The sequence below is a fragment of the Oncorhynchus mykiss genome, chromosome 24, assembly GCF_057628025.1.
Source record: "Oncorhynchus mykiss isolate SJ-2025 chromosome 24, ASM5762802v1, whole genome shotgun sequence".
NCBI classification, from domain to species: domain Eukaryota; kingdom Metazoa; phylum Chordata; class Actinopteri; order Salmoniformes; family Salmonidae; genus Oncorhynchus; species Oncorhynchus mykiss.
Genome location: NC_143045.1, coordinates 41,268,670 through 41,291,582, shown reverse-complemented (window position 1 = coordinate 41,291,582; position 22,913 = coordinate 41,268,670). Strand labels below are relative to the sequence as shown.

General features: G+C 46.8%; 1 protein-coding gene across 3 annotated transcripts in view; it reads right to left on the bottom strand.

Moving 5' to 3' along the window:
- urb1 (URB1 ribosome biogenesis homolog) overlaps positions 1-22,913 on the bottom strand; it is a 62,947-nt gene that overhangs the window by 38,322 nt on the left and 1,712 nt on the right. For all 3 annotated transcript variants that reach the window (XM_090219177.1, XM_090219179.1, XM_090219178.1), the window contains exons 6-18: positions 22,282-22,367; positions 20,377-20,502; positions 19,523-19,653; positions 16,528-16,723; positions 15,518-15,655; positions 15,213-15,386; positions 11,930-12,053; positions 10,661-10,783; positions 10,100-10,212; positions 7,976-8,092; positions 6,963-7,079; positions 5,429-5,567; positions 1,025-1,195 (exon numbers count right to left, since the gene is read on the bottom strand). In XM_090219177.1, the coding sequence (XP_090075303.1) occupies positions 1,025-1,195; positions 5,429-5,567; positions 6,963-7,079; positions 7,976-8,092; positions 10,100-10,212; positions 10,661-10,783; positions 11,930-12,053; positions 15,213-15,386; positions 15,518-15,655; positions 16,528-16,723; positions 19,523-19,653; positions 20,377-20,502; positions 22,282-22,367 (1,755 nt within the window). The remainder of the gene's footprint in view (positions 1-1,024; positions 1,196-5,428; positions 5,568-6,962; positions 7,080-7,975; positions 8,093-10,099; positions 10,213-10,660; positions 10,784-11,929; positions 12,054-15,212; positions 15,387-15,517; positions 15,656-16,527; positions 16,724-19,522; positions 19,654-20,376; positions 20,503-22,281; positions 22,368-22,913) is intronic.

The following is a 22,913-nucleotide window of genomic DNA, read 5'->3' as shown; positions in this document are numbered from 1 at the left end:
ACAACATTATACACCCTCCCTAGAGTCAAATACACAACATTATACACCCTCCCTAGAGTCAAATACACATTATACACCCTCCCTAGAGTCAAATACACAACATTATACACCCTCCCTAGAGTCAAATACACAACATTATATTATACACCCTCCCTAGAGTCAAATACACAACATTATATTATACACCCTCCCTAGAGTCAAATACACAACATTATACACCATCCCTAGAGTCAAATACACAACATTATACACCATCCCTAGAGTCAAATACACAACATTATACACCATCCCTAGAGTCAAATACACAACATTATACACCATCCCTAGAGTCAAATACACAACATTATACACCATCCCTAGAGTCAAATACACAACATTATACACCATCCCTAGAGTCAAATACACAACATTATACACCCTCCCTAGAGTCAAATACACAACATTATACACCCTCCCTAGGGTCAAATACACAACATTATACACCCTCCCTAGGGTCAAATACACAACATTATACACCCTCCCTAGGGTCAAATACACAACATTATACACCCTCCCTAGGGTCAAATACACAACATTATACACCCTCCCTAGGGTCAAATACACAACATTATACACCCTCCCTAGGGTCAAATACACAACATTACATTATACACCCTCCCTAGAGTCAAATACACAACATTATATTATACACATCTATGAATACACACAAACAAGGCTGTGAGTGTTTGAAAGAGCCACAGACAGCCCGCCAGACAGACAGTCCGCCAGACAGACAGCCCGCCAGACAGACAGTCCGCCAGACAGACAGTCCGCCAGACAGACAGACAGCCCGCCAGACAGACAGACAGCCCGCCAGACAGACAGCCCGCCAGACAGACAGCCCGCCAGACAGACAGTCCGCCAGACAGACAGTCCGCCAGACAGACAGACAGCCCGCCAGACAGACAGTCCGCCAGACAGACCTCCCGCCAGACAGACAGCCCGCCAGACAGACAGTCCGCCAGCCAGACCTTTAGTAGTTTACCTTTCTCCGTTCTGTAGGTAGCAGGTAGTTTGTTCCTGGCCTCCAGGACAGCAGGTACCACGGCACTGAAAGGGAAGGTCTGGAGGATGAGGTCATCACTAAGCGCCGGGCCCAGCTCCTCCGTCTCCCCCTCGCTGCCCTCCATGATCACGTCAACCATGTCCAGCACGTCTAGAGATACAAGCAGCACAATGTTTCCCACCGGGCCAAGGCTTAGTCTTCACTAGCTATGTTTCCATTAACTTATTCAGGGATTGTTTTTGGTCGACATTTTAGGACGTTCACATAAAAAATACATGCGATAATAATTGCCTGCTGTGGTGCGTTTCCAATTAACTGTCGTGTCGATTATTTTCTTTCTTTCTTTTTTAAACCCCTAGGTGTTGAATAAAATGTTTCCATGATCCATTTAGGCAAAATGACGTGGCGCCAGAATGTATGCCCTCCCACCCATCTGTTTCATGTCTCAGGTAGCGCGCGAAAGCCTGCATGGATAGAACACGCACGCACACACTCGGTGGCCAGTATATTAGGTACACCAGCCTGTCACCAAAATGGTTCGCTCCTACAGACAGTGAGTCACGTGGCCGTGGCTTCCTATATAAAGCAGGCAGACGGGCATCGAGACATTCAGTTACTGTTTGATTGAATGTTAAAACGGGCTAAATGAGTGACCTAAGCGAATTTGAGCGTGGCATCGTCGGTGCCAGGTTCCAGTATCTCAGAAACGGCCTCCTGGGCTTTTCACGCACACGACAGTGTCTAGGGGTTTACAGAGAACAGTGGGACAAACAAACAAACATCCAGTCAGCGGCAGTCCTGTGGGTAGAAACCAACTCGTTGATGAGAGAGGTCGAAGGAGAATGGAAAGAACCGTGGAAGATAACAGGTGTGAAATGGAGATGTACTGTAGTAAGTATGTAGTAATCACCAACCATCTTTAGTGCCATGAAAAACGATTGGCCCCTTTACGATTTTCTAAATGTTTTGATATATTTTTTGATACTGAATGTTAAGACAAATGGAACCGGAGTTGACAAATAAAAAACATTTATACTTTGTAAATTAAATAAAGTTACAGTGCATTTGGAAAGTATTCAGACCCCTTGACTTTTCCCACATTTTGTTCTCGCCTTATTCTAAAATGAATTAAAATAGGTTTTTTCCCCCCCTCATCAATCTACACACAAGTACCCCATAATGACATCACAATACCCTAAAATGACATCACAATACCCTAAAATGACATCACAATACCCTAAAATGAGATCACAATACCCCATAATGACATCACAATACCCGTCAATGACAAAGCAAAAACAGGTTTCGAGAAATGTTTGCAAATGTAAAAAAAAAAAAAAAAAATGGAAATATGACATTTACGTAAGTATTCAGACCCTTTACTCAGTACATTGTTGAAGCACCTTTGGCATCGATTACAGCCTCAAGTCTTCTTGGGTATGACGCTACAAGCTTGGCACACCTGTATTTGGGGAGTTTCTCCCATTCTTCTCTGCAGATCCTCTCAAGCTCTGTCAGGTTGGATGAGGAGTGTCGCTGCACAGCTATTTTCAGGTCTATCCAGAGATGTTCGATCTGGTTCAAGTCTGGGCTCTGGCTGGGCCAATCAAGGATATTCAGAGACTTGTCCCGAAGCCACTCATGTGTTGTCTTGGCAGTGTGCTTAGGGTCATTGTCCAGTTGGAAGGTGAACATTTGCCCCAGTCTGAGGTCCTGAGCACTCTGGAGCAGGTTTTCATCAAGGATGTCTCTGTACTTTGCTCCGTTCATCCTTCCCTTGATCCTGACTAGTCTCCCAGTCCCTGTCGCTGAAACACAGCATGCTGCCACCACCATACTTCACCGTAGGGATGGTGCCAGGTTTCCACCAGACGTGACGCTTGGCATTGAGGCCAAAGACTTCAATCGTGGTTTCATCAGACCACAGAATCTTGTTTCTCATGGTCAAATCAAATCAAATGTATTTATATAGCCCTTTGTACATCAGCTGATATCTCAAAGTGCTGTACAGAAACCCACCCCAAACAGCAAGTAATGCAGGTGTAGAAGCACGGTGGCTAGGAAAAACTCCCTAGAAAGGCCTCAACCTAGGAAGAAACCTAGAAAGGAACCAGGCTATGTGGGGTGGCCAGAGTCCTTTAGGTGCCTGAAGGACAGTGTCTTTTACTGATGAGTGGTTTCCATCTGGCCACTCTACCATAAAGACCTGATTGTGGTGCTGCAGAGATGGGAGAACCTTCCAGAAGGACAACCAACTCCACAGAAGAACTCTGGAGATCTATCAGAGTGACCATCGGGTTCTTGGTCACCTCCCTGACCAAGATCTTTCTCCACCAATTGCTCAGTTTGGCCGGTCGGCCAGCTCTAGGAAGAGTCTTGGTGGTTCCAAACTTCCATTTAAGAATGATGGAGGCCACTGTGTTCTTGGGGACCTTCAATGCTGCAGAAATGTTTTGGTACCCTTCCCCAGATCTGTGCCTCGACACAATTCCTTCGACCTCATGGCTTGGTTTTTGCTCTGACATTCACTGTCAACTGTGGGACCTCATATAGACAGGTGGGTGCCTTTCCAAATCATGTCCAATCAATTGAATCAAATTGTAGAAACATCTCAAGGACGATCAATGGACACAGGATAAACTTGAGCTCAAATTCGAGTCTCATAGCAAAGGGTCTGAATACTTATGTAAATCAGACATTTCTGTTTAGAAATGTGTATTAATTTGCTAAAAAAAAATCAAATCTAAAAGTCTGTTTTCGCTTTGTCATTGGTGGGGTATAGTGTGAAGATGAGGGAAACATTTTTTTAAAATCCATTTTAGAATAAGGCTGTAACGTAAGAAAATGTGGAAAAAGTCAAGAGGTCTGAATTCTTTCCAAATGCCCAGTACGCAACACTCAATTCCCATGTGTGAAAAGGTAATTGCCATATGTGGGTTTTTAAGCATGAAGTGTTTGCCACAACATCTCAATTGGGTTTAGGTCTGGACTTGGACTAGGCCATTCCAAAACTAAAAATTTGTTGCTTTTTAACCATTTTCATACAGACTTGATTGTGTGTTCTGGATTCTTGTCTTGCTGCGTGACTCCGCTACACTTCAGCTTCAGCTCACAGACCGACGGCCTGACATTCTCCTGTAGAATTCACCGATACTGATCGGGATTCCATGGTTCCTATGGTATCAAGGCAATGACTCAGCTACACTTCAGCTCACAGACCGACGGCCTGACATTCTCCTGTAGAATTCACTGATACTGATCAGGATTCCATGGTTCCTATGGTATCAAGGCAATGACTCAGCTACACTTCAGCTTCAGCTCACAGACCGACGGCCTGACATTCTCCTGTAGAATTCACCGATACTGATCGGGATTCCATGGTTCCTATGGTATCAAGGCAATGACTCAGCTACACTTCAGCTTCAGCTCACAGACCGACGGCCTGACATTCTCCTGTAGAATTCACCGATACTGATCGGGATTCCATGGTTCCTATGGTATCAAGGCAATGACTCAGCTACACTTCAGCTTCAGCTCACAGACCGACGGCCTGACATTCTCCTGTAGAATTCACCGATACTGATCGGGATTCCATGGTTCCTATGGTATCAAGGCAATGACTCAGCTACACTTCAGCTCACAGACCGACGGCCTGACATCCTCCTGTAGAATTCACTGATACTGATCAGGATTCCATGGTTCCTATGGTATCAAGGCAAGTCGTCCAGGTCCTGAGGCAGCAAAGCATCCCCCAGACCATCACACAACCACCACCATTCTTGACTTTTGGTATAAGGTTCTTACTGTGGAATGCAGTGTTTGGTTCTGGCCAGACATAAAATGGACTCTTGGAAGAATGTTCTATGGACAGATGAGTCAAAATAGCCAGAAGGTGGTATAACCAGTCATTGAGTGTAAGGGGGCAATTACTTTTTCACACAGGGGAATTGGGTGTTGCATAACTTTGTTAAATAAATATATATATATATTTTTTTTTGTTCTTCTTATTTGTAAACTCAGGTTCCCTTAATCTAATATTAGGTGTTGGTTGAAGATCTGATAATATTTACTATCAACACTATAAAATAACTTTTTCACAGTACTGTCTATGTGTGAGATGGGGATGATGTAGGAGTCCCCAACCGTCTATGTGTGAGATGGGGATGATGTCGGAGTCCCCAACCGTCTATGTGTGAGATGGGGATGATATAGGAGTCACCAACCGTCTATGTGTGAGATGGGGATGATGTAGGAGTCACCAACCGTCTATGTGTGAGATGGGGATGATGTAGGAGGCACCAACCGTCTATGTGTGAGATGGGGATGATATAGGAATCACCAACCGTCTATGTGTGAGATGGGGATGATGTAGGAATCACCAACCGTCTATGTGTGAGATGGGGATGCTGGCGGTGTCTCCGTCCTGTCCGCTAAGATTGGCCTGTAGGTAGGCTGCCTCCTGGACAAGACTGGCCACCTTGTCTGTGTAGGTGTAGGGGTTACACACCAGACACATGAGCACCTGGGGGGACATTCACACACATCACAGGGTTACATACCATCACCTGGGAACACACACACACCACAGAGAAGAGACACACACATCACAGAGAAGAGACAGACACACACACATCACAGAGAAGAGACACACACATCACAGACAAGAGACACACACACACATCACAGAGAAGAGACACACACACACACACACACACATCACAGAGAAGAGACACACACACACACACATCACAGAGAAGAGACACACACACACACACACACATCACAGAGAAGAGACACACACACACACACACACATCACAGAGAAGAGACACACACACATCACAGAAGAGACACACACACACATCACAGAAGAGACACACACACACACACACACACACACACACACACACACACATCACAGAGAAGAGACACACACACACAAACATCACAGAGAAGAGACACACACATCACAGACAAGAGACACACACACACATCACAGAGAAGAGACACACACACACACACACACACACACACATCACAGAGAAGAGACACACACACACACACACATCACAGAGAAAAGACACACACACACACACACACACATCACAGAGAAGAGACACACACACATCACAGAGGAAACACACACACACATCAGAGAAGAGACACACATCACAGAGGAAACACACACATACATCAGAGAAGAGACACACATCACAGAAAAGAGACACACACACACACATCACAGAGAAGAGACACACACACACACATCACAGAGGACACACACACACACACATCACAGACACACACACACACATCACAGAGAAGAGAGACACACACACACACACACATCACAAAGACACACACACACACACACACATCACAGAGAAGACACACACATCACAGAGAAGAGACACACACACACACACACATCACAAAGACACACACACATCACAAAGACACACACACACACACATCACAGAGAAGAGACACACACACACACACACACATCACAGAGAAGACACACACACACACACACATCACAGAGAAGAGACACACACACACACACATCACAGAGAAGAGACACACCCACACATCACAGAGAAGAGACACACCCACACACACACACATCACAGAGAAGAGAGGCACACACACACATCACAGAGAAGAGAGGCACACACACACACACACACACACACACACACATCACAGAGAAGAGACACACACACACACACACATCCTGTATCATAAATAGCATAACACAATCAGCTAATGAATCAATCCCTAAGCGCGGAAGGCCTCGGGTATGAAGGCGTCGAGAGATGTATTTATTGTATGCTACTTATGACGACGATCGTAGCATAACGATAGATTGATCGATTGAGGGCATCTATGATTGATTGATGTATCAGGTGACTGACCCTCTCCAGGAAGTGTATGACCGTGTCCTGCTGGTCTGTCTGTAGTCTGTCCAGGTGTTTCAGCCACAGCTCCAGCTCAGACCAGGTGTACTCAAACACTCCACTGTCCTTCAGCACCTAATTCCAAACAACGAAGACCAAGGAGTTGACAGGAAGTCACAGTAGATGTATTTAATAAGTACACTACAATTCCTTTTTACCAGGTTGGGCGCATTCAAGAGTCAGAGGGCATACTAAATTCTGTATATATATATATATATATATATATATATATATATATATATATATATATATATATATATATATATATATATATATATATATATATATTAGGGCACTACTTTTGAAACCACTATGGGTAAAAGTACTCAATGGTCCTACTTGAGTAAAAGTGAAAGTCACACAGTAAAATACTACTTGAGTGAAAGTGAAAGTCACACAGTAAAATACTACTTGAGTAAAAGTGAAAGTCACACAGTAAAATACTACTTGAGTGAAAGTGAAAGTCACACAGTAAAATACTACTTGAGTAAAAGTAAAAGTCACACAGTAAAATACTACTTGAGTGAAAGTGAAAGTCACACAGTAAAATACTACTTGAGTAAAAGTAAAAGTCACACAGTAAAATACTACTTGAGTAAAAGTAAAAGTCACACAGTAAAATACTACTTGAGTAAAAGTAAAAGCTGTCCTGCTAAACATTCAAAATGTAACGAGAACTTTTGGGTGTCGGGGAAAATGTACAGACATTATTTTAATTAGGAATGTAAGAGAAGTAAAAGTTCTAAATAGTAAAAAAAAAAACGAATATATATATAAATAGAAAAGTAAAGTACAGATACCCCCAAAATAAATACTTAAGTAGTACTTTAAAAGTATATTTTTTTTTACTTAAGTACTTTACACCACTGGTCAAAAGTAGTGCACTATGTCAGGGAATGGAGTGCCATTTAGGACAAAGCCCGTGTGTGAATCAAACCCGGCTGGAACGGAGGCAGTAGGTCTTCGCTCACCTTCACCACCAGTTTCCTGGTGGACATTTTCAGGTGGCTGTTGTTGTTGCTGCTCACAAACATCTTGAGGAGCAGGAAGAACACAGACTTCTCCCCAGAGCTCGTCTCCACGTGATCCTGACGGAGACAACGGAAGGAGCAAAATGAAATGTCTTCAAGGTTATAAAAAGAGACTTCACAAATAACCGGTGCCCTCTGGCGTTTACAGACCTCTGGCGTTTACAGACCTCTGGCGTTTACAGACCTCTGGCGTTTACAGACCTCTGGCGTTACAGCCAGGCGCCCTCCGGAGTTACAGCCCTCTGGCGTTACAGCCCTCTGGCGTTACAGCCAGGCGCCCTCTGGCGTTACAGCCAGGCGCCCTCTGGCGTTACAGCCAGGCGCCCTCTGGCGTTACAGCCAGGCGCCCTCTGGCGTTACAGCCAGGCGCCCTCTGGCGTTACAGCCAGGCGCCCTCCGGCGTTACAGCCCTCTGGCGTTACAGCCCGGTGCCCTCTGGCGTTAGTGCCCCCCCCCATAACAATAACAGGGGAGGTTAGCAAATTATCTGAGGGAGCACCCCCAGTTTATGTCCCTACCACTTCTAAAAACCAAAGTTGGGCCCCTGCAAATAACAGCCACTTACTGTTTCCATAGTCTCACATTTCCTTTGAAGCCACTGTAGGAGATAGCAGACAGTTCAACCCCTGGTCTGTTCCATGCTCCTTATAAGGGATATTAAACACACCACTAACAGTCTGCTCCATTCTAACCTGAACCCTGAACCTGGTCTATAACCATCTCACCTGAACTCTGAACCCGGTCTATAACCATCTCACCTGAACTCTGAACCCGGTCTATAACCATCTCACCTGAACTCTGAACCCGGTCTATAACCATCTCACCTGAACTCTGAACCCGGTCTATAACCATCTCACCTGAACCCTGAACCCGGTCTATAACCATCTCACCTGAACTCTGAACCCGGTCTATAACCATCTCACCTGAACTCTGAACCCGGTCTATAACCATCTCACCTGAACTCTGAACCCGGTCTATAACCATCTCACCTGAACTCTGAACCCGGTCTATAACCATCTCACCTGAACTCTGAACCCGGTCTATAACCATCTCACCTGAACCCTGAACCCGGTCTATAACCATCTCACCTGAACTCTGAACCCGGTCTATAACCATCTCACCTGAACCCGGTCTATAACCATCTCACCTGAACCAGGACAACTTGCTGGTCTAGAAGCTCCCCTGAACCAGGACAACTTGCTGGTCTAGAAGATCCCCTGAACCAGGACAACTTGCTGGTCTAGAAGATCCCCTGAACCAGGACAACTTGCTGGTCTAGAAGCTCCCCTGAACCTGGACAACTTGCTGGTCTAGAAGCTCCCCTGAACCTGGACAACTTACTGGTCTAGAAGCTCCCCTGAACCAGGACAACTTGCTGGTCTAGAAGCTCCCCTGAACCAGGACAACTTACTGGTCTAGAAGCTCCCCTGAACCAGGACAACTTGCTGGTCTAGAAGCTCCCCTGAACCAGGACAACTTGCTGGTCTAGAAGCTCCCCTGAACCAGGACAACTTGCTGGTCTAGAAGCTCCCCTGAACCAGGACAACTTGCTGGTCTAGAAGCTCCCCTGAACCAGGACAACTTGCTGGTCTAGAAGCTCCCCTGAACCAGGACAACTTGCTGGTCTAGAAGATCCCCTGAACCAGGACAACTTGCTGGTCTAGAAGCTCCCCTGAACCAGGACAACTTACTGGTCTAGAAGCTCCCCTGAACCAGGGCAACTTACTGGTCTAGAAGCTCCCCTGAACCAGGACAACTTGCTGGTCTAGAAGCTCCCCTGAACCCGGTCTATAACCATCTCCCCAGAACCAGGACAACTTACTGGTCTAGAAGCTCCCCTGAACCAGGACAACTTGCTGGTCTAGAAGCTCCTCTGAACCAGGACAACTTGCTGGTCTAGAAGCTCCTCTGAACCAGGACAACTTGCTGGTCTAGAAGCTCCCCTGAACCAGGACAACTTGCTGGTCTAGAAGCTCCCCTGAACCAGGACAACTTGCTGGTCTAGAAGCTCCCCTGAAGAACCAGGTGACAACATCAAACACACCCGGGCTATAATCATCTCACCTGAACTCTGAACCAGGAGAACTTGCTGGCCGGCAGGTCCAGGGCCAGTTGTAATATCTGGTGTTGAAGGACTGGATGGACCTCCTCTCTCATACCTTTCTCTGACACGATACCTGAAGAGAGAGACCAAATACAACACCGTTAAAATGATCCTCTCAAGATGGACACAATCAGTGGGTGATTTCACAGGCCTTTTGGATAGCCGTACATACGTATCCTCAGAATGACGTGATAACATGGATGTTGTCTCTAAGTGTGCTAACACAATGTAAGGCAAATTCATAGATTTTAACACTCTGTTAGCACATCAAGAAGATAACTTCCATATTTTTTAACAGGACTAATAAAGAGCAACAGAGCAATCAATCAATGAATCAATCAATCAATGAATCAATCAATGAATCAATCAATCAATCAATGAATCAATCAATCATTCAATGAATGAATGAATGAATCAATCAATCAACCAATGAATCAATCAACCAATAAATGAATGAATGAATGAATGAATCAATCAATCAATCAATCAATCGTCCATCCATAGAGTTTATAGAGTAGTACCTTTGAGCAGCTTGCTGAAGTCAAACTTGCTCTGGCTAACCAGATGAGGCACTACCTTCTGGTAGAGACACATGACCTGGAGGATGAGGGCTTTCAGGACGATGACCTCTGGAGACTCGGGGCCTGACGGGAGATATAGACAGATGAGAGAGACAGACACATGCACGGGAGAGGCAGACAGATGGGAGAGACAGACAGATGGGAGACAGAGACGCACGGGAAGAGAGACAGACAGGAGAGACAGACAGATGGGAGAGGCAGACAGATGGGAGAGACAGGAGAGACAGACAGACGGGAGAGACAGACAGATGGGAGACAGAGACGCACGGGAAGAGAGACAGACAGGAGAGACAGACAGATGGGAAACAGACAGATAGATGGGAGAGACAGGAGAGACAGACGCATGGGAAGAGAGAGACAGGAGAGACAGATGGGGGTGAGACAGACAGACGCACAGGAAGAGAGAGAGACAGGAGAGACAGACAGATAGGAGACAGAAAGATGGGAGAGACAGACAGATGGGAAACACAGACAGATAGATGGGAGAGACAGAAGAGAGAGACAGACGCATGGGAAGAGAGAGACAGGAGATACAGATGGGGGGGAGACAGACAGACGCACAGGAAGAGAGAGAGACAGGAGAGACAGACAGATAGGAGACAGATAGATGGGAGAGACAGACAGATGGGAAACACAGACAGATAGATGGGAGAGACAGAAGAGAGACAGACAGACGCACGGGAAGAGAGAGACAGGAGAGACAGATGGGAGGGAGACAGACAGACGCACAGGAAGAGAGAGAGACAGGAGAGACAGACAGATAGGAGACAGAAAGATGGGAGAGACAGACAGATGGGAAACACAGACAGATAGATGGGAGAGACAGAAGAGAGACAGACAGACGCACGGGAAGAGAGAGACAGGAGAGACAGATGGGAGGGAGACAGACAGACGCACAGGAAGAGAGAGAGACAGGAGAGACAGACAGATAGGAGACAGAAAGATGGGAGAGACAGACAGATGGGAAACACAGACAGATAGATGGGAGAGACAGAAGAGAGACAGACAGACGCACGGGAAGAGAGAGACAGGAGAGAGTCGGTTAGTCACCCCTTGTTCAACTAAAGAGAGTTATAGTCGGGACAATATAGAAATGAGGAAAAATACCATATTGGTTAAAGACTATTTCAACGATGTATGAAGAGAGAGTTATAATTATAATTTAAACAAGAGAACATTCCACTGACTGTAAATATATAAGACATCTACCGGGCTGTTCAACTTTAGTCGCGTCCTCTTTGACATCTCCTTCCTTCTTCCCTTCATTCCCTCCTTTCTCCTTCTTGGTCAGTGACTGCCATTTGGACACGATGCTCGTCATGTCCGGTAGAACCTACAGAGAGAACATGGACGCCCCCCCCCCACTGAGTTCAGTTGACCTCCTCCAATCTATTCACGTTGTGTAGCAGTCAGAGTGGTCATCCAGTCAGAGTGGTCATTCAGTCAGAGTGGTCATCCAGTCAGAGTGGTCATTCAGTCAGAGTGGTCATCCAGTCAGAGTGGTCATTCAGTCAGAGTGGTCATCCAGTCAGAGTGGTCATCCAGTCAGAGTGGTCATTCAGTCAGAGTGGTCATCCAGTCAGAGTGGTCATTCAGTCAGAGTGGTCATTCAGTCAGAGTGGTCATCCAGTCAGAGTGGTCATTCAGTCAGAGTGGTCATCCAGTCAGAGTGGTCATTCAGTCAGAGTGGTCATCCAGTCAGAGTGGTCATCCAGTCAGAGTGGTCATTCAGTCAGAGTGGTCATCCAGTCAGAGTGGTCATTCAGTCAGAGTGGTCATCCAGTCAGAGTGGTCATCCAGTCAGAGTGGTCATTCAGTCAGAGTGGTCATTCAGTCAGAGTGGTCATTCAGTCAGAGTGGTCATTCAGTCAGAGTGGTCATTCAGTCAGAGTGAGCGAACCTGTTTGCTGGTGCAGAGTGGTCATTCAGTCAGAGTGGTCATTCAGTCAGAGTGAGCGAACCTGTTTGCTGGTGCAGAGTGGTCATTCAGTCAGAGTGGTCATTCAGTCAGAGTGGTCATTCAGTCAGAGTGAGCAAACCTGTTTGCTGATGCAGAGTGGTCATTCAGTCAGAGTGGTCATTCAGTCAGATAAAAGCTGGTCATCATCGGATCTACATGGGCAACACTGCATTTAGTTTAGTAGCTAGGAGGTCGACTGTATGTTGTCTACCCCAGTAGGTCCACAGTCCTACAGTAGGTCCACAGGTCCACAGTCCTACAGTAGGTCCACAGTCCTACAGTAGGTCCACAGTCCTACAGTAGGTCCACAGTACTACAGTAGGTCCACAGTACTACAGTAGGTCCACAATACTACAGTAGGTCCACAGTACTACAGTAGGTCCACAGTACTACGGTAGGTCCACAGTACTACGGTAGGTCCACAGTACTACAGTAGGTCCACAGTACTACAGTAGGTCCACAGTCCTACAGTAGGTCCACAGTACTACGGTAGGTCCACAGTACTACAGTAGGTCCACAGTACTACAGTAGGTCCACAGTACTACAGTAGGTCCACAGTACTACGGTAGGTCCACAGTACTACAGTAGGTCCACAGTACTACAGTAAGTCCACAGTAAGTCCACAGTCCTACGGTAGGTACACAGTCCTACAGTAGGTCCACAGTACTACAGTCGGTCCACAGTACTACGGTAGATCCACAGTCCTACAGTGGGTCCACAGTCCTACAGTGGGTCCACAGTCCTACAGTGGGTCCACAGTCCTACAGTGGGTCCACAGTCCTACAGTGGGTCCACAGTCCTACAGTAGGCATACAGTACTACAGTAGGTCCACAGTTCTACAGTGGGTCCACAGTCCTACAGTGGGTCCACAGTCCTACAGTGGGTCCACAGTCCTACAGTGGGTCCACAGTCCTACAGTGGGTCCACAGTCCTACAGTAGGTCCACAGTCTTACAGTAGGTCCACAGTCCTACAGTAGGTCCACAGTCCTACAGTAGGTCCACAGTCCTACAGTAGGTCCACAGTACTACAGTAGGTCCACAGTAGGTCCACAGTCCTACAGTAGGTCCACAGTACTACAGTAGGCATACAGTACTACAGTAGGTCCACAGTACTACAGTAGGTCCACAGTAAGTCCTACAGTGGGTCCACAGTACTACAGTAGGCATACAGTACTACAGTAGGTCCACAGTACTACAGTAGGTACACAGTCCTACAGTAGGTCCACAGTACTACAGTCGGTCCACAGTACTACAGTAGGTCCACAGTACTACAGTAGGTCCACAGTACTACAGTAGGTCCACAGTACTACAGTAGGCATACAGTCCTACAGTAGGTCCACAGTCCTACAGTAGGTCCACAGTCCTACAGTGGGTCCACAGTACTACGGTAGGTCCACAGTACTACGGTAGGTCCACAGTACTACAGTAGGTCCACAGTACTACAGTAAGTCCACAGTCCTACAGTAGGTCCACAGTACTACGGTAGCTCCACAGTACTACGGTAGATCCACAGTACTACGGTAGATCCACAGTACTACGGTAGGCATACAGTACTACAGTCGGTCCACAGTACTACAGTCGGTCCACAGTACTACAGTAGGTCCACAGTTCTACAGTGGGTCCACAGTCCTACAGTGGGTCCACAGTCCTACAGTGGGTCCACAGTCCTACAGTGGGTCCACAGTCCTACAGTGGGTCCACAGTCCTACAGTAGGTCCACAGTCCTACAGTAGGTCCACAGTATTACAGTAGGTCCACAGTACTACAGTAGGTCCACAGTACTACGGTAGGTCCACAGTCCTACAGTAGGTCCACAGTCCTACAGTGGGTCCACAGTACTACAGTAGGCATACAGTACTACAGTAGGTCCACAGTACTACAGTAGGTCCACAGTCCTACAGTAGGTCCACAGTCCTACAGTAGGTCCACAGTCCTACAGTAGGTCCACAGTCCTACAGTAGGTCCACAGTCCTACAGTAGGTCCACAGTCCTACAGTAGGTCCACAGTAGGTCCACAGTCCTACAGTAGGTCCACAGTACTACAGTAGGCATACAGTACTACAGTAGGTCCACAGTACTACAGTAGGTCCACAGTACTACAGTAAGTCCTACAGTGGGTCCACAGTACTACAGTAGGTCCACAGTCCTACAGTAGGTCCACAGTACTACAGTCGGTCCACAGTACTACAGTCGGTCCACAGTACTACAGTCGGTCCACAGTACTACAGTAGGTCCACAGTACTACAGTAGGTCCACAGTACTACAGTAGGTCCACAGTACTACAGTAGGCATACAGTCCTACAGTAGGTCCACAGTCCTACAGTAGGTACACAGTCCTACAGTAGGTACACAGTCCTACAGTAGGTACACAGTCCTACAGTGGGTCCACAGTCCTACAGTGGGTCCACAGTCCTACAGTGGGTCCACAGTCCTACAGTGGGTCCACAGTCCTACAGTGGGTCCACAGTCCTACAGTGGGTACTGCTGTGTGTTACCTCCCTGTACTGCTGTGTGAGGTCCTGTGTGTTACCTTGCCGAGTGCCTCCCTGTACTGCTGTGTGAAGTCCTGCATGGTGGCTGGTGTGTAGAGATCAGAGGCGAGCCACACAGAGCGGTCCAGACACAACTCCATGTTCCTCTGAGCTCTCTTCAGAAGGAACGACATGAGGGACAGGGTCGTGTGCTGCACCACCACGTTGGCAAACTGGGACAGGCACACGAGAGGAAAGATGGGTAAACAGCCCAGCACTGGGAAACGTTGGGCAACATTTTTCATCACCAAAAGTGACAAGTCTTTTAAATAGCCATTATTCAGGAACAACGGCGTAAACTCACGTTGATGCCCTGCGTGAAGAAGGCCTTGTTACAGACGGGAGGAAGTGATGTCACCAGCACCATGGACAGGAGGCGGGGCAGAGGAACAACCTCTCTGGTCTGGAAGGCCTTGGACACCTCTGGCTGAGACTCGTAGATCTGAGATGACAGGATAGAGTGGTCGACAGCGGTCAAAATGACAGTGCCCGTGATTGACAGACAAGGGACAGCCAATTTGGGGCGGCACGGTAGCCTAGTGGTTAGAGTGTAGAGGAGGCAGGGTAGCCTAGTGGTTAGAGTGTAGAGGCTGCAGGGTAGCCTAGTGGTTAGAGCGTTGGACTAGTAACAGGAAGGTTGCAAGTTCAAACCCCCGAGCTGACAAGGTACAAATCTGTCGTTCTGCCCCTGAACAGGCAGTTAACCCACTGTTCCTAGACCAGTTAACCCACTGTTCCTAGACCAGTTAACCCCACTGTTCCTAGACCAGTTAACCCCACTGTTCCTAGACCAGTTAACCCCACTGTTCCTAGACCAGTTAACCCACTGTTCCTAGACCAGTTAACCCCACTGTTCCTAGACCAGTTAACCCACTGTTCCTAGACCAGTTAACCCACTGTTCCTAGTTCCTAGACCAGTTAACCCACTGTTCCTAGACCAGTTAACCCACTGTTCCTAGACCAGTTAACCCACTGTTCCTAGACCACTGTTCCCAGGCCGTCATTGAAAATAAGAATTTGTTCTTAACTGACTTGCCTCGTTAAATAAAGGTTTAAAGGTTTAAAAAATTAAAATTGTGACGGTGTTGTCAGATTCACATTTTGTTTTGTTGATTTCTGTTCGCCACGCCCCTGCGCACGGTGACGTCTGATCTCTATACATTCATACAATAGAATACAGCTTACAATCCTCTATGTTGTTGTTGTCGGTGTCAACGTTACAGACAGAACTGTCCCCGAGGTCAGAAACGTAAACAAAATAACTCTAGGAAAAACCAATAATACAAGGAAACAAAGAGTTTTATTAATAAAAACCTTCTTGAGCAGAGTGATGTTGTCCGTCCAGGCAGATTTGAGGCGAGGGATGAAGGAGTACTGTGTCTCCTTGAAGAACCTGGGCAAGATGTCAGGACTGACCCTTAGTATATTGACCATCAGATCAGACACCAGGTCGTCCTCTGTAGCCTGCTTCAGCCCCACCACAAACTGCAGTAGCACAATGTTACCAGCCCTGGACAGAAGACAGACAACAACTTCAGGTCTGTGTCTACTGTACAGACACACAACAAAAACTTCAGGAAGAGGTGATGGAGAGAGGGAAGAGAGAGGGGAGAGAGAACAGAGAGAAGGAGAGATGGGAGAGAGATAGAGGAGAGAGATAGATGAGAGAGAACGGAGAGGAGAGAGAACGGAAAGGAGAGAGATCAGAGAGGAGAGAGGGAAGGAGAGATGGGAGAGATAGAGGAGAACAGAGAGAAGGAGAGATGGGAGAGAGATAGAGGAGAGAGATAGATGAGAGAGAACAGAGAAGAGAGAACGGAAAGGAGAGAGATCAGAGAGGAGAGAGAAGGAGAGATGGGAGAGAGATAGAGGAGAGAGAACAGAGAGAAGGAGAGATGGGAGAGAGATAGAGGAGAGAGAACAGAGAGAGGAGAGTGAGGGGAGAGAGAGAGGAGAGTGAGGGGAGAGAAAGAGGAGAGAGAACAGAGAGGAGAGAGAACAGAGAGAAGAGAGAACAGAGGAGAGAGATAGAGGAGAGTTGGGAGAGAGAGGAGAGTGAGGGGAGAGAAAGAGGAGAGAGAACAAAGAACAGAGAGAAAAAGAGATGGAAGAGAGAACAGAGAGATAGAGAGAGAACAGAGAGAGGAGAGTAAGGGGAGAGAGATAGAGGAGAGAGAACAGAGAGGAGAGAGAACAGAGGAGAGAGAACAGAGAGAAAAAGAGATTGAAGAGAGAACAGAGAGAAGGAGAGATGGAAGAGAGAACAGAGTGATAGAGAGAGAACAGAGAGAAGGAGAGATGGAAGAGAGAACAGAGAGGAGAGATGGAAGAGAGAACAGAGTGATAGAGAGAGAACAGAGTGATAGAGAGAACAGAGTGATAGAGAGAACAGAGTGATAGAGAGAGAACAGTGATAGAGAGATAACAGAGAGAAGGAGAGATGGAAGAGAGAACAGAGTGATAGAGAGAGAACAGAGAGAAGGAGAGATGGAAGAGAGAACAGAGAGAAGGAGAGATGGAAGAGAGAACAGTGATAGAGAGAGAACAGAGAGAGGAGAGCGAGGGGAGATAAAGAGGAGAGAGAACAGAGTGATAGAGGAGAGATGGGAGAGAGAACAGAGAGATAGAGGAGAGATGGAAGAGAGAACAGAGTGATAGAGAACAGAGTGAGAACAGAGAGGAGAGAGCGAGGGGAGATAAAGAGGAGAGAGACCAGAGTGATAGAGGAGAGATGGGAGAGAGAACAGAGAACAGAGAGATAGAGGAGAGATGGGAGAGAGAACAGAGAGATAGAGGAGAGATGGGAGAGAGAACAGAGACCAGAGTGATAGAGGAGAGATGGGAGAGAGAACAGAGAACAGAGTGATAGAGGAGAGATGGGAGAGAGAACAGAGAACAGAGTGATAGAGGAGAGATGGGAGAGAGAACAGAGAGATAGAGGAGAGATGGGAGAGAGAACAGAGAGATAGAGGAGAGATGGAAGAGAGAACAGAGTGATAGAGAACAGAGTGAGAACAGAGAGGAGAGAGCGAGGGGAGATAAAGAGGAGAGAGAACAGAGAGATAGAGGAGAGATGGGAGAGAGAACAGAGACCAGAGTGATAGAGGAGAGATGGGAGAGAGAACAGAGAACAGAGTGATAGAGGAGAGATGGGAGAGAGAACAGAGAACAGAGTGATAGAGGAGAGATGGGAGAGAGAACAGAGAACAGAGAGATAGAGGAGAGATGGGAGAGAGAACAGAGAACAGAGTGATAGAGGAGAGATGGGAGAGAGAACAGAGAACAGAGAGATAGAGGAGAGATGGGAGAGAGAACAGAGAGATAGAGGAGAGATGGAAGAGAGAACAGAGTGATAGAGAACAGAGTGAGAACAGAGAGGAGAGAGCGAGGGGAGATAAAGAGGAGAGAGAACAGAGAGATAGAGGAGAGATGGGAGAGAGAACAGAGAACAGAGTGATAGAGGAGAGATGGGAGAGAGAACAGAGAACAGAGAGATAGAGGAGAGATGGGAGAGAGAACAGAGAGATAGAGGAGAGATGGGAGAGAGAACAGAGAGATAGAGGAGAGATGGGAGAGAGAACAGAGAACAGAGAGATAGAGGAGAGATGGGAGAGAGAACAGAGAACAGAGTGATAGAGGAGAGATGGGAGAGAGAACAGAGAGATAGAGGAGAGATGGGAGAGAGAACAGAGAGATAGAGGAGAGATGGGAGAGAGAACAGAGAACAGAGAGATAGAGGAGAGATGGGAGAGAGAACAGAGAACAGAGAGATAGAGGAGAGATGGGAGAGAGACCAGAGAGATAGAGGAGAGATGGGAGAGAGAACAGAGTGATAGAGGAGAGATGGGAGAGAGAACAGAGAGATAGAGGAGAGATGGGAGAGAGAACAGAGTGATAGAGGAGAGATGGGAGAGAGAACAGAGAGATAGAGGAGAGATGGGAGAGAGAACAGAGATAGAGGAGAGATGGGAGAGAGAACAGAGAGATAGAGGAGAGATGGGAGAGAGAACAGAGAGATAGAGGAGAGATGGGAGAGAGAACAGAGAGATAGAGGAGAGATGGGAGAGAGAACAGAGAGATAGAGGAGAGATGGGAGAGAGAACAGAGAGATAGAGGAGAGATGGGAGAGAGAACAGAGAGATAGAGGAGAGATGGGAGAGAGAACAGAGAGATAGAGGAGAGATGGGAGAGAGAACAGAGAACAGAGAGAACGAGGAGAGAGAGAACAGAGAACAGAGAGATAGAGGAGAGATGGGAGAGAGAACAGAGAGATAGAGGAGAGATGGAATGCATCAGATTCATGACTGACCTGCCGGCCGTTCCAAAGCTGGGGTCGTAGAAACTGATGCCATGTTTCCGGGAACAGCATAGATTCAGGAGGAAGTTGTGAACCAGTTTCCTCACGACCATCTTCCCTGCTTCCTCTGCGTTCTCTGCCATCTGAAGAAATTGACATTCAAAACAAGACTCGGTGATGATTGTGAGTGAGAATAATTTAGGGGGCGCTAATATTTGTTCTCTTTACACACTTAAATAAGTGTGTAACGGAAAAGTGTTTCATGCATATCCCAATGCCCCCTGATAGACCCCCAGGGAGTGGGGTCACGGCCAGGGTCACCGTTGTCCAGCGCCCCTGGAGCGATTAGGGTTAAGTGCCTTGCTCAAGGGCACAGCAACAAATGTTTCATCTTGTCGGCTCCGGGATTCAAACAAGTGACCTTTCGGTTACTGGCCCAAAGCTCTAACCGAGAGAGACATCGATAAAGAGAGAGAGAGAGAGAGATAAAGAGAGAGATAGATAAAAAGAGAGAGAGATAAAAAGAGAGAGAGAAAGAGAGAGAGATAAAGATAGAGAAAGAGAGAAAGAGAGAAAGATAGAGAAAGAGAGAGATAAAGAGAGAGATAGAGAGAGAAAGAGAGAGAGAGAGAGAGAGAGAGAGAGAGAGAGAAAGAGAGAAAGATAGAGAAAGAGAGAGAGAAAGAGAGCGAGATAAAGAGAGAGAAAGATAAGAGATAAAGAGAGAGAGAGATAAAGAGATAGAGAGAAAGATAAAGAGAGAGAAAGATAAAGAGAGAGAGAGAAAGAGAGCGAGAAAGAGAGATAAAGAGAGAGAGATAAAGAGAGAGAGAGATAAAGAGAGAACTAGTGGACAGATCCATTACCTTGCCGTCGTCTGTGCTTGCATCCACAATGCCATTCCACCTGTAGAGAGATGCAATCTGGGCCAGGAGAGATGGGGTGAAGAAACGCACCTTCTGGGTTTTACTGATGGCTTGTCTCTGGACCACCTACAGCAGAGGAAACATCACTGTCACGTGTCCTCCCTCTCCTGCGCTCCAGGTCACCAGGACGCACACCAGCGCCCCATCAGCCTCACCTGGAACTCCATAACCTGCCTGATTACCTTCCCTAAATCTGTCACTCCCTTTGGTTCTTCCTGCCTGATTACCTTCCCTAAATCTGTCACTCTCCCTTTGGTTCTTCCTGTCTGATTACCTTCCCTAAATCTGTCACTCCCTTTGGTTCTTCCTGCCTGATTACCTTCCCTAAATCTGTCAATCCCTTTGGTTCTTCCTGCCTGATTACCTTCCCTAAATCTGTCACTCTCCCTTTGGTTCTTCCTGCCTGATTACCTTCCCTAAATCTGTCACTCCCTTTGGTTCTTCCTGTCTGATTACCTTCCCTAAATCTGTCACTCTCCCTTTGGTTCTTCCTGTCTGATTACCTTCCCTAAATCTGTCACTCCCTTTGGTTCTTTCTGCCTAATTACCTTCCCTAAATCTATCACTCCCTTTGGTTCTTCCTGCCTGATTACCTTCCCTAAATCTGTCAATCTCCCTTTGGTTCTTCCTGCCTGATTACCTTCCCTAAATCTGTCACTCTCCCTTTGGTTCTTCCTGCCTGATTACCTTCCCTAAATCTGTCACTCTCCCTTTGGTTCTTCCTGCCTGATTACCTTCCCAAAATCTGTCACTCTCCCTTTGGTTCTTCCTGTCTGATTACCTTCCCTAAATCTGTCACTCCCTTTGGTTCTTTCTGCCTAATTACCTTCCCTAAATCTATCACTCCCTTTGGTTCTTCCTGCCTGATTACCTTCCCTAAATCTGTCAATCTCCCTTTGGTTCTTCCTGCCTGATTACCTTCCCTAAATCTGTCAATCTCCCTTTGGTTCTTCCTGCCTGATTACCTTCCCTAAATCTGTCACTCTCCCTTTGGTTCTTCCTGCCTGATTACCTTCCCTAAATCTGTCACTCTCCCTTTGGTTCTTCCTGCCTGATTACCTTCCCAAAATCTGTCACTCTCCCTTTGGTTCTTCCTGCCTGATTACCTTCCCTAAATCTGTCACTCCCTCTGGTTCTTCCTGCCTGATTACCCTCCCTAAATCTGTCACTCCCTTTGGTTCTTCCTGTCTGATTACCTTCCCTAAATCTGTCACTCCCTTTGGTTCTTCCTGCCTGATTACCTTCCTTAAATCTATCACTCCCTTTGGTTCTTCCTGCCTGATTACCTTCCCTAAATCTGTCACTCCCTCTGGTTCTTCCTGTCTGATTACCTTCCCTATATATGTCACTCCCTTTGGTTCTTCCTGCCTGATTACCTTCCCTATATATGTCACTCCCTTTGGTTCTTCCTGCCTGATTACCTTCCCTATATATGTCAATCCCTTTGGTTCTTCCTGTCTGATTACCTTCCCTATATATGTCACTCCCTTTGGTTCTTCCTGCCTGATTACCTTCCCTAAATCTATCACTCCCTTTGGTTCTTTCCCCAGGCGTTATTGTTTCTGTTCCAGTGTTCATGTCTGTACACTACCTGTGTTTCTTGTCTTGTTCTATGTTCATTTATTTATTAAATAAACTCCCTGGACTTGTTTCCCGACTCCCCAGCGTAAACGTTATAACCCCTTAAAGTCTGCAGGTATAACGCGTTATAATGCACTATAAATACTGGTCATAAGTATGTACGCCTTAAGTATGCCTTATAAATGTCTCCTAATCGTCCTGACAAAACAGCCATTTTCATTCATTACCCTGAAAAGTCACCGAGACAACGAGATTAGGCCCCACCTTAGTCTGCAGAGTAGACAGAATCAGGTTGACAGTGGAGATACGATCCTCCTTCAGTCCACTGCTTAGAATGTCTGGCAGGAAATCTGACAACCAATCAAACGTTTCATCATCAAACAAGGGAGAGGCAGGCCTATATTACTACAGTAGAGATAGGACCCTCCTTCAGACCAGGGGAAGACAGGCCTATATTCCTACAGTGGAGATAGGACCCTCCTTCAGACAAGGGGGAGACAGGCCTATATTCCTACAGTGGAGATAGGACCCTCCTTCAAACAAGGGGAAGGCAGGCCTATATTCCTACAGTAGAGATAGGACCCTCCTTCAGACAAGGGGAAGACAGGCCTATATTCCTACAGTGGAGATAGGACCCTCCTTCAAACAAGGGGAAGGCAGGCCTATATTCCTACAGTAGAGATAGGACCCTCCTTCAAACAAGGGGGAGGCAGGCCTATATTCCTACAGTGGAGATAGGGCCCTCCTTCAGACAAGGGGAAGACAGGCCTATATTCCTACAGTAGAGATAGGACCCTCCTTCAGACAAGGGGGAGACAGGCCTATATTCCTACAGTAGAGATAGGACCCTCCTTCAGACAAGGGGGAGACAGGCCTATATTCCTACAGTAGAGATA